General features: G+C 35.5%; 1 protein-coding gene across 1 annotated transcript in view; it reads left to right on the forward strand.

Moving 5' to 3' along the window:
* LOC142342975 (E3 ubiquitin-protein ligase rnf213-alpha-like) overlaps positions 1 to 18,280 on the forward strand; it is a 235,819-nt gene that overhangs the window by 26,857 nt on the left and 190,682 nt on the right. The window contains exon 2 of the mRNA XM_075394657.1: positions 2,009 to 2,180. Within this exon, the coding sequence (XP_075250772.1) occupies positions 2,009 to 2,180 (172 nt within the window). The remainder of the gene's footprint in view (positions 1 to 2,008; positions 2,181 to 18,280) is intronic.

The raw sequence follows: 18,280 nt of genomic DNA on the forward strand, positions 1-18,280 counted from the left end.
GGTCTTCGGACGCTCTTAAGATAAAAGGAAAACATCATCAGTATACTTTCCTGGGAGGAAATTCAAATTCGGATAAAACCAGCCAGTTCACCCAATTATGCTTGCTTTTTTGTCATGAGGTTATCTATTTTTCTTCTTCACATTTTGTCTCTTGTGCGTATTTGCAATGAGCAAGAATTCTTTCATAGGCGAAAATTTGGTGTTTGAATAATCAAGAAAATTGAACACTTGAGTTCTTAGATACGGCCTGCATCAGTCAATTACCCATTGATATTGAGTACCATAAATAAGAAATTCACAAAAAAGTATTTAGAGTTGAAGAATTAAATGTTTGGATAATTTGTGTCTCTGAACCGGTGTACAAAAATTTAAACGCCGCAGAGTGGTTTTTATTTATGAAAACAGAAACAGTTGTAATGAAAGCTGAGGCAACGGAAAATTCGATTCAGCAGCAGCAAAAACAAGGTTTTATGTTAACAAATTAATATCTTTGAATTAAATTTGTTAGTGTACTGCTCAATTGAGCGTTTTGTTTTAAAATATGAACATATAATGAAGATTCCAAAAAAATAGATTAGAGACTTGGCAAATTACAAAAACTGTCGACTTTTAAGTTTTTTGATTAAAGCTGTTGTTGCTAGTTGCTTAGCACACTAAGTTGCCAAAAGAGCTTCAACCACTAATAATATACAAAAATTAAAAATTCTTATTCGAAGCTTTAAAATGGATGTGCTTCAATTTCCGAGCAATAACTAAAAGCACTTCGCGCAACTTTCAGAAAACTATTAATCGTCTAATGAATTACAACTAAAACCGCTAAAGATTTGAAGAATGAATATTATCTGTTTCTCATTGTATTTCTTCTACTCATCATTTGAAATTTATCCGGCAATTTTCATGATCAATGAATTTATGATATTAATAAAAAACTCAGGGCATCTGGCGAATTAGTGATTCTCTTACGATTAGGTTTGACATTCCTGGATTAATGAAAGTGTGCTACTTTGCTTATAAATACAGGTTGAAGGCACGAAATCTAACAAGACATAGTCGTTGCCATTTTTTTCGAACGATTGCAATATTTGTAATTCTGAGCAAAGGTAATTTTTTGCCCACTAATTTCGAATTTCTCATAAGTGATAAGTGATTTATATGTATGGCTTCAAATCTATCAACTTGATGAAAAACGTTTTAAACTCAAGTCAAGATTTCAATTTTGATTCAGCCTGTTGCCTGTTTTGATTAACTATGCCTGGAAACGTGAAACAAAAACCGTTGCTCTAAGATTTCGCCAATTTTGAAAATGATATGAGTACCTTGAAAAAGAATTCAAAGCCAATTTTATAGCCATTAAAATCTTGAGACAATGATATGTTTACTTAAATTTGAATTTCTTTTATTTTTTTAACATCTAACGAGCTATTAAGTATGATGTGGAAGCTTCAATTCTTTTGCCAATAGATAATTTAGAAACAAAAAAAGATCAAAGACTGGCAAAAGTTTTTTGGCGGAAACGTTTAAAAAAATTCAGAAGGTTAAAACCAGTTTTCAGCTCCTTATTTATTTATGACTTTCCTAAGAAGTTTTTCATTTGAAGTTTTAAATTGGAAACAATTTATCTCTAAGCTTTGTTAAAATGTTTTGCCACATTTTTAGAAAGAAAATTACTGCCTAATGAACTACAAATAATACCGCTAAACATTGCTGTATTTATTTTGAGACATTTTTTAATGTAGTTGTTCTTTTTTGTATTGTGAATGATAATTAACAATTAAAACTGAATTTCCTGATACAATCGCATTGTCGCTTCAAAAAATCATACGTGGTACTTGAAATCAAATTTATCAGAAACATATCATTACTTTACATTTTTGTGAGGTCGTTACTTAGAAGTGAAACAAATGAAACGTGGTCTATTGCTAGTACCAATAATGATAATTGACCCAGCATGACTAACACTTTTTTTGCATTGAGCAAGTGGTACTCTTGTTTCTAACGTAAATTTTAGGCGAGGCAAAGTTTGTTGGACATTGAAGTTAGAGATTTGAATCCGTTCTACCTCAATCAGTGGTATCAGGAGCTGACGACGGAAGATCGTCTCACACAGAGCCACGTGAAATCAATCTACTCATTTACAGACAACCCTGAATTTTCGGATTGGATCAAAGAGCACATGCCAAGTGAGTAAATGCCCCGGCCGAGGTTTCGCCCTTAATCTACCCCAAATTAGCAGGGATTAGGTTGTAATGCGTATTCCACTCCTATTTATGGGGGAAAAGAGTGTAGAAGTGTAAAAGAACACAGTATTCACACTCTTTTCGCCACTCTTTTTACACTCTTTGCAAAGAGTTTAGTTTAAGGTGGACTGATAAAAAATTATACTCTTAGACAATTACCTTTTCAATCAGATTTAACCTTTTAATGCTAGTATCAGTGGCGCTATGATTAATGCGCAAAATGTGGGTAACATGATTAACAGAGTCAAGATAGGGGGATTAATAGTAGTAATATGTGAGAACGAGTGGGGGACCTAAAAAGACGTACCAATTTATAAAGATTACTTACGTATAGCCTATTTTCATCAATTTTACAAAGACGTACCTCACATCATGATACCCAAGCTGTTCACATGAAGGTGATTAGCAAGATAATCCCTCAATAACAAACTAGTAAGAGTCATTTACCCCTTCCCATATTACACTTTACTAAAGTCAATTTCCAAAGACGTACCTCACAGCTATTCACACAAGTGGGTTTAGCAAGAAAATCCCTCATTAAAAAAATTAAAAAGGTCATTTACCCCTTCCCATACTACTTTTTAATGAAGTCAATTTCCAAAGACGTACCTCACATCATGATACCCACGCTGATCACACGAATGGAAGCAATCCGTCAATAAAAATTAGTGATGTCATTTACCCTTCCCATATTATAGTTTATTAATGTCAATTTCCAAAGGCGTACCTCATAGCATGGCCCCCGTGCTGTCCACACGAAAGGGATTAGCAAGATAATCCCTCAATAACAAATTAGTAAGGTCATTTACCCCTTCCCATATTACACTTTACTAATGTCAGTTTCCAAAGACGTACCTCACAGCATGATACCCACACTGTTCACATGGAGAGGATTAGCAAGATAATCCCTAATTAATATATTAGTGAGATCATTTACTCTACCCATATTACACTTTACTAATGTCAATTTCCAAAGGCGTACCTTACAGCATGACACCCAAGCTGTTCACACGAAATGGATTAGCAAGATAATCCCTTAATATTAATTTAGGATGACTCTTTTACAGATACGTACGGCTTACGTGACCTTCGAAGAAGTTTCTCTGAATAACCCCTGAATGACAAATCAGTTTGGATTACTCATATATTCATCACTATCCTTTTTTTCAAACAATTTCTAAAAATCAGTGGATAAAAAGTCTAGTTTAATTTATCTTTTTGTTTTCAGATAGACTTTGCTTCTCTATCCTTGTTGCCATTTTCAAGTTGAACGCTTTGTGTTGAGCGGGTAAGCACAAAAAGTGAACCGATTTAAATCTTCCTTTGTTCCTGTATTTAAACTGGACCATTTTAGCCGGCCAAATTTCCCCCAATAGTAGATAACACAACCATTCACTTCGTTTTCAAATCCAAAAACAAACCGGTAAGTTCGCTTTTAATAAAACCTGTTTTCGGGAGGTAAGAATAAATACCCAGTTCTTGGCAAAAACACCCGATTTTTGTCGAAAATACCCGATTCTTGTCGCAAACACTCAATTAGTGGGAAAAAACCCAGTTCCTGTCAAAAAACACCCAATAATTGCCAAAAGTACCCAATTGCTGCCAAAAATACCCAATTTTTACCAAAAACGCCCAATTCCTGCCAAAAATTAAGAAGTTTGAGCCAAAAATACCCATTTTTATAAGCATATTTCAAAAAAATTAACCAAAATTCAATAAAACTTGCTCAAATTTTTCTTTATTTCTTTCTACTTTACTCCCATTATTTCCACAATTTTGTAATTTCGGATACTTACAAGTTTCAAAATCTATTTTGTAATAAAAAAATCTCCCACCATTAATTTTGTATGGAGGTAAATGACCTCTGCTTTGTGAAGTCTGGTGTATACATGATAACAAATCTGGTGTGTCATCTATTAATGATTATAAAGCTCTCACGTGATTACACAATTGGTCACTAAATTATCGTCACAATTTCCCATAAATATTACATCAAAGTATATCATTAGGTCGTCATAATTAAGTCATATTTAATAAAGGACTTTTCATTTCCGTTTTATCTTCATTTTTCAGATTTACAAAACTGAGTGCAGGTGAGTACAATACAATGATCTTTACAACTACTGCCAAACATTTTACTCCATCCCAACGTTCATTTTACCAGTTTTTTCTACTCCTTCTTTCTGATTTCTAATCAGGCATCAGAAGCTTCACGCAAAAGTTTGCTCACATTATGCCCAGTCATTTCCTGACGAAGATAAGTTGCAGAAACAGATTGCTTCTGTACATGCACAGTCTCTGGTTATCTAGAAAACATTTTCTTGTAGCAGCTGTCCCTTATCCTTCTCTACGTATTATCAATTTGTTCATGATGAATGAAACAACTTCCTAGCACGTACGAGGAAGTTGACTTATCTACCTATGGAGACTTTCCCGCTCTTCACAGTGAGCTCCAAACGGGTCAACACTTTGGGCGAGACTCGGTTCTTGAATTGTCCACAAAAAAATTTACAACTTCAAGTTAACCGGACTCAACCATGAAACAATTATCGAACAATAAGATTATGTTTACAACGATTTACGCAGTTCAGCTAATATTAAAATTTTTGGTGCTGCTTTTTTGGTGCTGTTTTTTGGTTTTGTGCTGCAGAGTGTGCAATATCCCGAGGATTTTTGCTACTACTACGCAGCAGATAACAACCCAATATATTAAAATCCCATGGTTCTCTCTGATGAGTCAGATCTCAATTTTAACAAATAAAAATTGAGAAGTGAATTTTTTTACCCAATCTTATTAATCAGCGTACAGATACAAAATAGAAGTTTTATTGTGTTACAAACATTATCATTTATTGGATTTATCCTCTTTTTGTCTTCAGTGGTGATCCGCTAGGATGCATCGAACAATCAATTCCATCAGCATTACTGAGGAATCCAATAGTTAAAAGTTCTGTTACTGAATGCAAAAAACTCCTTACCAAAACAAATTGTGTATGCTCGGTGCACTGGCCTACGAATTACATGGCAGAGATGAGCTGCAGTCAAAAAACAATGAAAACGATACAGACATATCTGTCACTGACAAAGAGAGATGACGAAACCTTTAAAAAAGTACATGAAGATGATATTCATCACCTTGAAGAGCTGGGTGAGAGAAAGATTCAAATTTACTCTTTTATTCTTTGACGAACAATTTGAAATCTTTGCTGAACTTGCTCGTCGCTCCTCGATGAAATGCTCAAAGACAACTTCGTCGCTGAGATATGAAAACCCTATCTGTTGGTCAGCAGACATGAACAAAGTCCTCAAAAAGTTCCGGTGCTACAAAGGCAATCAGTTTTTGGATAGATCCATCAACCTATTGCTACACATGCAAAATTGTTCGGAAAACACAAAACACAAATATCCAACAGGAGCCTATCAGTTATCAGAAACTATTTTTGAACGTTCACACTTAGAAACACAAATTTGACTTCGTGGGTAGGAAAAAATGTTCCAATTATTGTGTCGATATCTTCGAATCTAATCATCCAGCCAATTTTTATTTGCAACGAAGATCGGTTTCAACTAATCCGCTGTTTTGTATCCAGTTTGACTATTATAGCAGAAAAAGCACACTTCTAATGAGGGAAAAATTCATTGATTTAGTGCTGGGATTAGAAGAAAAATATTGTGCAGTCCGAAAATTGGTTCCAGTGAAGGACAAGCAGTTACGCACCGGAGCGGAAGACTTACTTCACAACGAGCCGGAATCTGACGGTGAGTAGGACAAATAATTTGAAATTCAGAGACTGAGAAGCAAGCTCAAGATGTTATCATCTTTGAGACAAGATTTTGAGAACTACAACAGCAAAATTCCTGTGCTTGGTTTCAACAGTTCGATGTACGATTTTAACTTAATCAAAGAGTATTTTATGCAACATAAGAGAAAAAAAAAGTTTTTCCGAAAGTGATTCGAAGGCGGAATAAATACTTTGAAATGAAATTTCTTGGTCTACAATTTTTGGACATTTCAAATTTCCGGGGAGGAGCAACAACTTTGGATAACTTCTTAAAAGCTTATGAAGCTAGTGACGAAATAACTTTATTACCCTATGAATGATTCGACATTATTGATCAGTTAAATGTATCCCAACTGCCACCAATAGAAAGTTTTTGGAGCAATTTGAGGAACCAGAACATTCTTTCAGTCCAGTGCGATAATTTAGTGCAATTGATAAACTGCAGAATGGACCAGGATGAAATTTTGAAGAAGTTGAGACTCAAGAAAGCTCTACAAAAAGACGAAGAAAATTATTTGGAGCTCAAAAAAATTTGTGAAAGAGAAGGCAAGCAGACGTTTTGGAGACGTCCCCATGTGGCACTGTAACAAAGATGTTGAAACTACACTTGCGGCTATGAAGAAAATGATTAGTTTTTTGCACTCAAGAGAAATAGATATGTTGAAATTGGGCTACCTTCTACCGAAATTGGCAAACAGGTTCCTTCATTCCTCAACAGGTGCAGCTTTCTGTCCGTTTTGTGAGAAGGATAGAGACTATGATAATTTCATTCAGAAATTGTTGACTGAAGGACCCTCATTTATCTCCACAGGGTATGCAAAAGGTGGTCAAACAAAGTTCCGAGAGTCCGAAAACACTTGCAATTCAGTTGTTGGAATAGATGCCAGTCTACTGTGCCCTTTTCTATGACAAAAGATATGCCAACAGGACCGTATGCTATGTGGGAGTTCAGTGAAGAGAACAAAAAATTTCAACCAAAGAGGGACTGGAGAAGCTATTTTGAACAGCAGGTCATGGACTACTTTCAACAGATGCACCCCAATTGTAAAATACAAGAGAAGTTCACACACAAGAAACAAAAGAAGGTCAGACGTTATTTAGTGGATGTGTTTTGTAACAATTGCAACACAAATTTTGAAGCGATGGGTTGCTTGATCCATTTTTGTCCGTGTCAAGAGGAAAAATCGCTTCTCTTCGACGATTTTGAAAGCGGATTGAAGCGAAGAGAACGTGACAACGATAGAAGAGAGTACCTGAAAGGATTGGGTATAAATGTTAAATAGATCTGGAGCTTTCAATGGGGGAAATGGCGGACAGACAACACAAATGAGGTTAAAGACTTTTTCAAGTCAAATTATCCATTCCAACCATCGATTTCCGAAAACTCAATCATTCAGAAAATCTAACGTGGAGAAGTGTTTGTCGTCGTCCATTGCAGTCGTGAAGTTCCAGAAGAACTGTATCCTTACTTTGAAGACTTTCCTCCAATTTTAAAGAATTGTGAAGTTGGATGAGATGACATCGGAGAGCACATTAAAGTGTTCGCAGAACAGAACAAATTACAACCCAGACCCAGAAAAATGCTGAAATCCGGTTTCAAGCTTGAACGGGGACCTACTATAACGCCACTTTTATCTTTTTTTTCTGAAAAACGGTGTGATTCTAAAAGACGTTATTTGGTTTCTGCAATACCTTCCACGCCGCTGCTTTGAGACTTTTGTTCAGATTATTGTTGATGCCCGCCGCGAAAGAGATCAGAACAAGGAGCCAACAGGTGTTGCGGAGACAATGAAGCGGATTGGAAACGGATTGGAAACGTTGTTCCCAAAGGAAACGTTGTTCCCAATGTGATTCGAAGGGGGAATAAATACTTTGAAATGAAATTTCTTGGTCTACAATTTGTGGACATTTCAAATTTCCGGGGAGGAGCAACAATTTTGGATAACTTCTTAAAAGCTTATTAAGCTAGTTACGAAAAAACTTTTTTCCCTTATGAATTATTCGACAGTATTGATCAGTTAAATGTATCCCAATTGCCACCAATCGACAGTTTTCAGAGCAATTTGAGGAAACAGAACATTTTTTCAGTCCAGTACGAGAAGTTCGTGCAATTGCAAAACGGCGGAATGGAACAGGATGAAATTTTGAAGAAGTTGAGACTCAAGAAAGCTCTACAAAAAGACGAAGACAATTATTTGGAGCTCCAAAAAATTTGGGAAAGAGAAGGCTTGCAGACGTTTTGGAGACTTCCTCATGTGGCACAGTAACAAAGATGTCGAAACTACACTTGCGGCTATGAAGAAAATGGTTAGTTGTTTGCACTCAAGACCAATAGATATGTTGAAATTCGGCTACCTTCTACCGAACTTCGCAAACAGGTTCCTTCATTCCTCAACAAATGCAGCTTTTTGTCCGTTTTGTGAGAAGGATAAGACTATGATAATTGCATTCAGAAATTGTTGACTGGAGGAAGCTCAATTATCTCTACAGGGTATGCAAAAGGTGGTCAAACAAAGATTCGAGAGTCAGAAAACGCTTGCAAGTCAGTGGTCGGAATAGATGCCAGTCCACTGTACCCTTTTTCTATGACAAAAGATATGCCAACAGGACCATATGCTATGTGGGAGTTCAGTGAAGAGAACAAAAAATTTCAACCAAAAAGGGACTGGAGAAGATATTTTGAACAGCAGGTCAAGGACTATTTTCAACAGATGCACACGAATTGTAAAATACAAGAAACGTTCACACACAAGAAACAAAAGAAGGTCAGATTTTATTTAGTGGATGTGTTTTATAACCATTGCAATACAAATTTTGAAGCGATGGGTTGCTTGATCCGTTTTTGTCCGTGTCAAGAGGACAAATCGCTTCTCTTTGAGGACATTGAAAGCGGATTGAAGCGAAGAGAACGTGACAACGATAGAAGAGAGTACCTGAAAGGATTTGGGGTTAAATGTTAAAGAGATCTGGGACTGTCAATGGAATAAATGGCGGACAGACAACACAATTTAGGTTAAAGACTTTTTCAAGTCAAATTGTCCATTCCAACCATCGATCTCCGAAAACTCACTCATTGAGAAAATCAAACGTGGAGAAGTGTTTGTCGTCGTCCATTGCAGTCTTGAAGTTCCAGAGGAAATGTATCCTTACTTTGAAGACTTTTCTCCAATTTTAAAGAATTGTGAAGTTGGACGAGATGACATCAGAGAGCACATTAAAGTGTTCGCAGAACAGAACAAATTACCATCCAGACCCAGAAAAATGCTGAAATCCGGTTTCAAGCTTGAACGGGGAGCTACTATCACGCCACTTTTATTATTTCTTCTGGAAAACGGTGTGATTCTAAAAGACGTTATTTGGTTTCTGCAAAACACTCCACGCCGCAGCTTTGAGACATTTTTTCAGATTGTTGTTGATTCCCGCCACGAAGGATATCAGAACAAGGAGCCAACAGGTGTTGCGGAGACAATGAAGCAGATTGGAAACAGTTCGTATGGATATCAGATAATTCACCGCAGTCGACACACGAATACAAATTATGTGAAAGGATCGCAGTTGGATAAATTCATTTACAATAGATTTTTCAAGACTATAATTGAGCTACCAGAGCAGATTTATGAGGTTGAAATGAGCAAGTCAGGTATCGATCATAAAGAGCCAAAAATTATTGAATTTTTCATCCTCCAGTACGCTAAACTTGCAATGTTACAACTTAAATACAAACTCTTCTCCCCTTTCTGTGAAAAAAAACAAGAAAAAACTCATTTAAATGGATACAGATAGTCTTTACATCGCCCTTTGTGAGGAAAAAATTGACAAAATCATTTGACAGAAATGCCATCAGTGTGGTATTGGATGAGACAGGGCGACTGCACTGATAATTTAGCAGCAAACTCCAGCAGCAAATCCTTCCCACGAGAATGTTGCAAAAAGCATGCTGCCTTTGATAAGAGAACTCCTGGCCTTTTTAAGGAAGAATTCAGATGCTCCAAAATGATTGCTTCTTGCTCGAAACAGCACTGCTCTTACGATGTGGAAGCAGACACAGTTAAGCTATCCAGTGAAAAACCCAACAAGAACAACAATGAGTAGCCCCTACAACAGTATATAAAACTTCAGCTTGATGAGGAGCGAGTTTTTTCAACAAATAGTGGCTACAGAGTTGTTGACAACAAAAAAGTTTGCACATGTGAACTAAAGAAAGTGGGACTCAAATTTTTATCCCGAACTTAAAGTCTGTGAAGACGGTATTCAAACTTCTCCTTCAGATTTATAACTCGTTTTCATTAGTTTTGTATTCAAATTACCCCTTTTCTGCTTAAATGTTTTTAATTCACAGTTTACCTCACGAAATCGTTTTTCAACAAATGTTTTTTTGAATTAAAAGGATTAGATACCATTACAAAAGAAATAATTAAGTACAAAATCTATAAAAAATCTTAATAGAAAATTTTGAAAACAGTTCGCATCATTTTACGGATTACTTTTTAAACATTTGAATTTTTTGGTTTTCAAAAAGCTACAAAACATCAGCAAAGAATTTCAATGTAGGAATAACATTCAAATACTTAGACGAGACTTAGGAAAAGTTAGACGAGAGAATTAAAAACCACACAAGTCTGAATCTTGGAGTTTACACTGTACCATTGAAACAAAGATTGATTGTGTCTTGATGTCATATTTTTTGCAACATTTCTCCCATCAAATTTTCGTAGAGGAGCTCTCTGCTTTTATTCGCGAGCAAAATCCAGTGGGAGCCCGTTTGAGTAGATAGATCAGTGTTGATTATACAAAAACGTTTGTAGGTAAATATCTTGGTCGAGTATCAGCTGGGACGGAACCGAGATATTTGCATTTTAGTTGCGGGAACCTGTTTACAACTCCATTAAGAGCTGTTAATTATCCATTTTTAGTAACTGATCCCTCTTTGTAAATTGCAATGCCACGTATACGTTCATCACTAACAAATAGTTCTACAATATTGGTCAAATTGTTAGCAAAGTAGAGCTCTAAACGAATTCCTGCACCAACTACATCAAGAAAATGCAATTTGACATTTGCCTCCTGAGTTGAAGAGAGATTGAAAAAAAATTGAAAATGATTTTCAAAATGCTTTTATTGAATGTTAGGACCGTTATCATCAAACTTGAGTGCTTTCATCGTTTAGCATACGCTCTCACGTGATTTTCTGTTTTCAAGTTTAGTATAGTTTGATTCCCACGCACAATTTTAAGTTGTCGAAGACCAAATTCACTAAAATGGAACGGATTCGTGTTGTATGTTCCACTGAACTCATTATTCAGATCTATAGCAATATCAATCATTCGAATCGATTTAATTGAATTTATAATTTGTTGTATAAACTGGATCTGACGTGGATTCATTTAGCGAATTTGCTGGAAATATTTGTTATTCATTGGACCAAAGAGTGAGGTCTAAAATTGGAACTTCAATAAAAAAGTCGAGCATATAGTGAGACAAGGATTTCATTTGCATTTTAGCTGACTGTTTTTTATAACGATAAAGGGGGAAATGATTTAGATTTCTTCTAGAATAGTAAAGTTAGCTGAAAATGATCCAATAGGGAAGAAAGAAAACAAGGTGGGCAGCTGCGTATCTTAATCCTATATGAATACTGTGGAAATTCGATTTTCTTACATTATGGAATCTTAAGTGTTCGAAAGTGCAATAACGCTTAACCTGAGATCTCATAAAAACCTCTTCATTATGGATCTCTCGGTGTTTGAATGGGAAGGAACGTAGAAGATGACATTTCACATCACCGACTGTATTGGGTTAAACTATGTCCAAGGAGAGTATGACTGTATGCCTTCCAGTAATATCAAAAGGGAGATCTGCCGTTGCCGGGGAATTGGTATTGTATGATCTTTTCGAATAATGCATAACATGTCTGCTTCAACGCCCAAGTTAGCTGCCAAATTTTTACTGAATGATACATCCAGTAAATTTGAGATCCTCTATTGCAAAAAGTTAGTATTCGATTTTTTTTTGTTGACGTTGATTGAAAATTGAGGGCCTAAGTTTTTGGGATGTCGTGCTTTGTTGAGTATATCTGTTAGACTCTGAGCAAATTCGTCCACAGAATTAAAAACAGCTGTTTGGATGGAGAACAAATGCTTCATTTTCTTATCATAGTGGAATGTCATCAATCCTCTCTCAATAGTATAACATATACCGGATATGATACTTCGACTAGAGCTACTTCCCAAGATCCATGCAGTTAATTTTTGTCGGGCAGAAAATTAGTGAACGAAGCCCTTCTATTTTTAGGATACACTTGAGACAAAGGGTTGAATACCAATTCCAGAAGAAATGAATTCATGATTTTTGAATGTTTTTTGTGTCGCCTGTAAGGGAAAATGATTAGTCAAGGTTCTTAACAAAGTCTTTGCGGAATTTTTGGCGAGTAATATTTTTTCTACTGTCTTTCTTATTTTTTATACCGCCACCAACTTGTTTTCGTACAGTTGATTTTGCAGTCTTTTTTGATGAGTTTTTCTTTGATGATTGTCCTGATAACGCTGATAACGCCACCAATTTCCTGAATTGCGGACTCGATTACATCTCTTCCAATTTTCTGACGCAGGTAAAACGTATTTCTTGAGAATGGGAAGAGTTGCTTTAGTAACAGTGCTAGCCAACGCTCCAAAACCACGCTCTCTCAGGACGAGGATGTCCTTTGAAATAACTCAGATTGTAACCGTCCAGTTTTAGCGCAATTAAATGAAAACAGATTGTTTAACTTTTGACATTTCTTGCTATTAGAAGATTCCATAACCGTTTTCTTCCTGATCAACAACAAAATATGTCGAGAAGAGTGCCAAAGTGTCTATTTGTTGAAGAGGAAAAACTTCATACGAATAGCGAGGCTTATATCTTTTGTGCTATGCTAATGCCAGCGTTACTTCATCCTCTTTTTGAAACTTGGTCTTTTTATTTTTTTTCGTAGCTTCATTCGCTTTTATATGACAGTCAAAAAGTCGAAATTTTTTACATCTTGGGTTCCAACCCAATGATTCAATTGATTCTTCAGTTAAGGACGTCAACAAACATTTCCAGGTCTTTGACGTACGACAATGTTTTGTTGCCTGATTTCTTTGTATTTGGTATAAGAGTCTTATGATTGCAGAAATTCGGTAATTTTCTCGCAACTGAGCCCGCCTGCCTTGGCTAGCTTTTTGATGGGACTGAAAGCTGCTGGTCTCCTCTCGTTATACAGCTTCTGCTTTTTGATTCTAACTGAAACTGTAATTGAACCAGTCAGAGCCATACTGCGTCCTCAAAATGTTGTTTTTAGCCAGATGTGGTCTCTGGTTTAGAACTTTAAGAATTAGGAAATAGTTTGGATCATTTGGAGCGTTGTCAAATTTATTGAATGAAGTAAGGTTTTTATATCAACTCCTGTCTCAAAGTAGTAAACAATAATTGTATCTAAAAATGAAATTTTCAACCGTTTGTTTTCGTATATCACTTTCAAAATTTTCAATGTCTCATGACTTTTGTGGCAGTGGAATTCCAGGTCTGTCTTGAGTTCTTTGGGTGGACGGTCCACTTTTTCAGAACTAGCTTCTTCTATCACTTTTTTAATAACTGGAAAAACAGTTTCTTTTCTTATAGATCTCGCAGGAGGGTTCTGATAGTTTCCTTTTTTCTGGTCTCCCACAGTAGGTTGGGCACAAGAACAAACTTTTTGACCTCACTCATTAAAAATAGATGACTGTTTGATCATAAAAAATTGATATTGTTAGTTTAAAAATTTTAATCCTACCTTTGAACCTAATATAAGTCTTCTCGAATTTAAATGGTTCATTTTACTGTGACCTTTCTCAGTTGTTTTTGAAAGCGTGAAAACTGATGTCTTCTAACTCTTATTAGGTTTCCTTTAATCAAGTTTACAATAGTCTCACAAAGAAATCTGATGAATTTATTAAGACAATGTAGTAGGAAAGCTGGTTGCAGTTTTTTGTCGAGATTCCGAAAGAGCTTCAGAGTATAATAGTTCTGTGCGTTTATCATTAATATTACTAATACGAGAAGAACTGTTCGGTACAAAGAATTATGAGGGAAATGATGTTACATTTGAACAATAACCTAACAAATCAGGTGCAGATTTGGTCTCAAACCAATCATCAGATGACCATATGGTTCCTTTGCTGATTCAACATACCACTGTTATAGTTGTTTTCCGAAGCCTAGCTGTTTTCCCAAGTTATCATTTTGCTGCACATCTCTCGGTGATTTGAACAAAACAATGTGAGTAGTCTGCAGCTCGGCATCACGTCCAGTTTTGTTGCTGTGGAAGAGATTATGCTTCGTATATATACAATTTAGATTTCTATGTGTACCGGCTGTCGCAATAACGTTGAACATTTCCTACTTGGTGAGAATGTCCAAAGAATCATCAAAGATAATTAAATATTTCGCGCCGTCAGCGGGTATGTTATGGATTAAGTCAGAGTCAACACCCTGAATGAATCCTATGTCTGCAATTGACTGCATCCTTGTGTCGTAAATTGCCTGAAAGTGCTTATAAAAGTATAAAGTTTGATCAGATGAGGGTTGAAAGGTCTTCATTCGTAGCATATCATTAAAAAACAGTATTTCTAGATCCCGAACGACCAACAAGATACATCAGAATGCGTTAGTTTGCTGAAATGATCTTCTTTATTTTATGCCCTGGGATTAGGAAGTACCTAACCAATGGCACTTGCGAGAATAGTAACCAACACTGTTCGTTAGTGACAAATAGTGGCACAAATAATTTTAGTAATTGAAGAAAGAAGAAGTATTAATACAACTAAGCACTGAATTTTTGACAAAAAAGCTGTTCGAGAGCAGGTGCGTCCACAAATTTTCCAAGGAGGTCTTTCCTAAATGGTAATATCGAATATAAAGTCAGATGCTGGATTAAGATGATCTGTGATTACAGAGCAACTGATTTTTGTTCGTCTTCAGGAAATAATGATGCACACTTTGATTAATTGGAATCTTGGTGACATTTTCAAAAAACAACAATACGGAAGGCCTGCTAAGTATCCCAAGAAACAAAAATTCAATATAGATTTTAAATAAATTACCATTTAACAAAATCCAAAGCCACTGTTCAGATTTGATTTCAAGTATCCTGCGGCATCATGAAATGTAGCATGTAATTGAAAATATTTTGACCATCTAAGAAGTTTTTCTAACTTTGAATCACTAACTCTAATTAGTCGCCAAAACGCATCTTCTCTGCTAATTTTATCAAGGTATACACTTTTGTCCAAGCTTCGAAAGGCAGTTAATACTATTTTTTCCTTTTCGTATTTCCATTAAAAAAGTTTACTGATTTCTTTCTCGAATGCTGCAATTTCCTCAAAGTTCATATCACGCAATTGTACTGCAACATTAAGTTTTTAAAAAAGAATTAATACAAACATTACTCAAAACAATATATCCATATCCCCAATTCTGACCGATAGGTGGCATTTCCTTTTAAAACTGTCCTTTCCAGTCCCTCGTGGGAACAGCTTGATTGTAAAATAACATCGATTCGGATCATCTTGGAAAATATTCTAGCCACACACACCTTCCGTCGATTAGTCTCACTCAGCTCCCAGAACAAATCGAGTTTTCATTTCCTCTATATCAGTCGGTTGGAACATAGTTTTGTCAGTCACCAGCTTGGCAGTGCCTACAGTAGGTTAAAACTGTAGTGTTTCTTTTATCATTTCAGGTAACTTTTCATTAAGAAGCTTCAAGTCCCCGACAGATAGCAACAGAAACTGATACAGAACAATTTCACTTTCGACATTTTTGCGAAAGACTTTTAAGCTAGTCCAGTTAGAGTTTAAATTGATGGTTTCCTCTGGGACGCTGTTTTGAAACATCTGGTTATCGTATTCTTGAAAGAATCAAGAGTTGTATCTTCCATCGTGCTCCTCATTTGGTTTTGAGTCGGTTGTCCTTTTCATCTTTGATGTCTTTAAATAGTGAAAACATGCTCTCATTAGGGTAATGGAACTAACTGTTGTGGGGGAACAACTGGTTTTCCTTTATGATTTCGTTTGCGGATGGGAAAGATGAATGGTTTTTTGGAGTTAGGTGAGACTGAGATCTTTTCTATCTGTGTCCTAAAAAATGAATTGAGTAAAAGACGAGATTTGGAAGTGACAATTCGAAAACTTGGAAGAATTGGAGTAACTGATTATTGTAAGCAGAAAGAAAGAAATGCCTGAAATAATTTTAAGAATAACCTCGTATATCGATATATAATTAAGATTTAAACACAAAACCAGAAAAATTAGGAACAAAAAACTTCGTAGCCAAAAAGATCTTATAAAAGACTTCGTTTAGCCAATGAAAATTGAGTCGTCATAATGACGTAAAAGTTATGTCATTTCTATTTTCAGTAAAATCACGTGATGTTAAAGCTGAGTCTTCTTTAAAAAGTCACGTATGGAAGAATATAGCGAGAGATACAATCGAGTTGTCTTCCTCTTAAGATTTATATTAGAGAACACCTGTAGTTCGAGAAAGGGAACAAAATAACTTTGTTGTTTTTCGGCGGATGAAACCCTTGTTCTTTTGCAATTCCTTCAATGATTTGAAAAAACGTTGGGAGAGGAAACAAAGAATTGTTGACTTCTTCTGCGGCTAGTTGATGTCTAGCTCCCTCTAAAGTTCTTCACAAATCCTCCGGAAATGTCAAGCTAGTGGTCTGTGTTTTTACGGTTACTCTAGTGCAATCCACCCCAAAGGATTATTCCAAATTGTTATCGGTTAATAACGCTTTAAATGTTGACGGTTCCGTGTTAGGAGCGTAATCTGAATCTGAATGATATGTTGAAAGAAAAGATGTTGAGGGAAGTAAAGGAAGAATCGGAGTATTATGCACTTTTTCAGACAACTTATGTGCAGCTCAGATAAAACGCAAAATGAATCAATAATGTTTCTCAGCATCAACACAATCCAAAGTCAAATCAGACAGATTATAAGATTGGATAAAAAAACCAGAAACGGACGTTTTCAAAAAAAGATACAGACCACTTTTGTATTTGGGATACCAAGAAGTCTGTCTAAAACGACACCGGAGAATGACGTTTTAAAGATTAAATTGACAAAAAAATTTTAGAAGTTAAAAATTTGGAAAATGAAAATTGAAGAAAACGGAAAAAAATACATTTTTGGTTGAAAACCTTATGTCAAAAACAACATTTTTGAATCAACATTTATTTAAGTAAAACGACATCTAAAAAATTTAATTGAACAAAAGTTGCTGAAAAACATCAATAACTAAAAAAAACGAAACATCGAAAATTAAACAAAATCAAAATACACCTTTTCTGTTTAAAACTGTATGTGAAAAGCGTCAATTGTGAATCATTAATTATTTAAGTAAAACAACATTTTAAAAATTTAATTGGAAAAAAATTGCTTAAAAAATTAAAAACTAAAAAACCGAAAAATGAAAAAAATTAAAATTAATCATATAAACATTTTTTGTGGAAAACCTTATGTGAAAAACGACATTTTCGAATCAAAGTTTATTCAATAACATTACATTTTTTGAAAGCGGAAAATGAAACAAAGCACAATTTTGTGACTAATAGTTTAACAGCTTGGGTATAGTGCTGTTAGTTAAGTCTTTGAAAATCACGCAAGCCGTACGTAACTGTCAACGTGGCATCCTACACGATTTATTATTAAAACATTATCTTGCTAATCCCCATCGAGTGAACAGCTTGGGTATGATGCTCTGAGGCACGTCATTAAAAATCACGCAAGCCGTACGTGAATGTAAAGGAGCCATCCTAAAATATTATTAAAGGATTTTCACGCCAATCTCTTTCGTGTGAACAGCTTGAATATCATGCCGCGAGGAACATCTTTGGACATTATTGACATTATTAGAGTGTAAAATGGGAAGGGGGTAAATTAGTTTACTAGTTTGTTATTGGGGGATTATCTTGCTAATTCTTTCGTGTGAACAGCAGGGTCATCATGCTGTGAGGTACGTCTTTTGAAAATGACATTAGTAATAAGTAGTATGGGAAGGGGTAAATGGCCTTGCTATTTTTTTTATAGATGGACTATCTTGCTAATTCGTTTCGTTGAGCAGTTTTGGTTATCATGCTGCGAGGTACGACTTTGGAAATTGACATTAGAAATGTGTAATATGGGAAAGGTAAAGGACCTAACTAATTTGTTATTGAGGGATTATCTTGCTAATTCTTTCGTGTGAACAGCAGGGTTATCATG

The sequence above is a fragment of the Convolutriloba macropyga genome, chromosome 7, assembly GCF_964194025.1.
Source record: "Convolutriloba macropyga chromosome 7, txConMacr16.3, whole genome shotgun sequence".
NCBI lineage: Eukaryota > Metazoa > Xenacoelomorpha > Acoela > Convolutidae > Convolutriloba > Convolutriloba macropyga.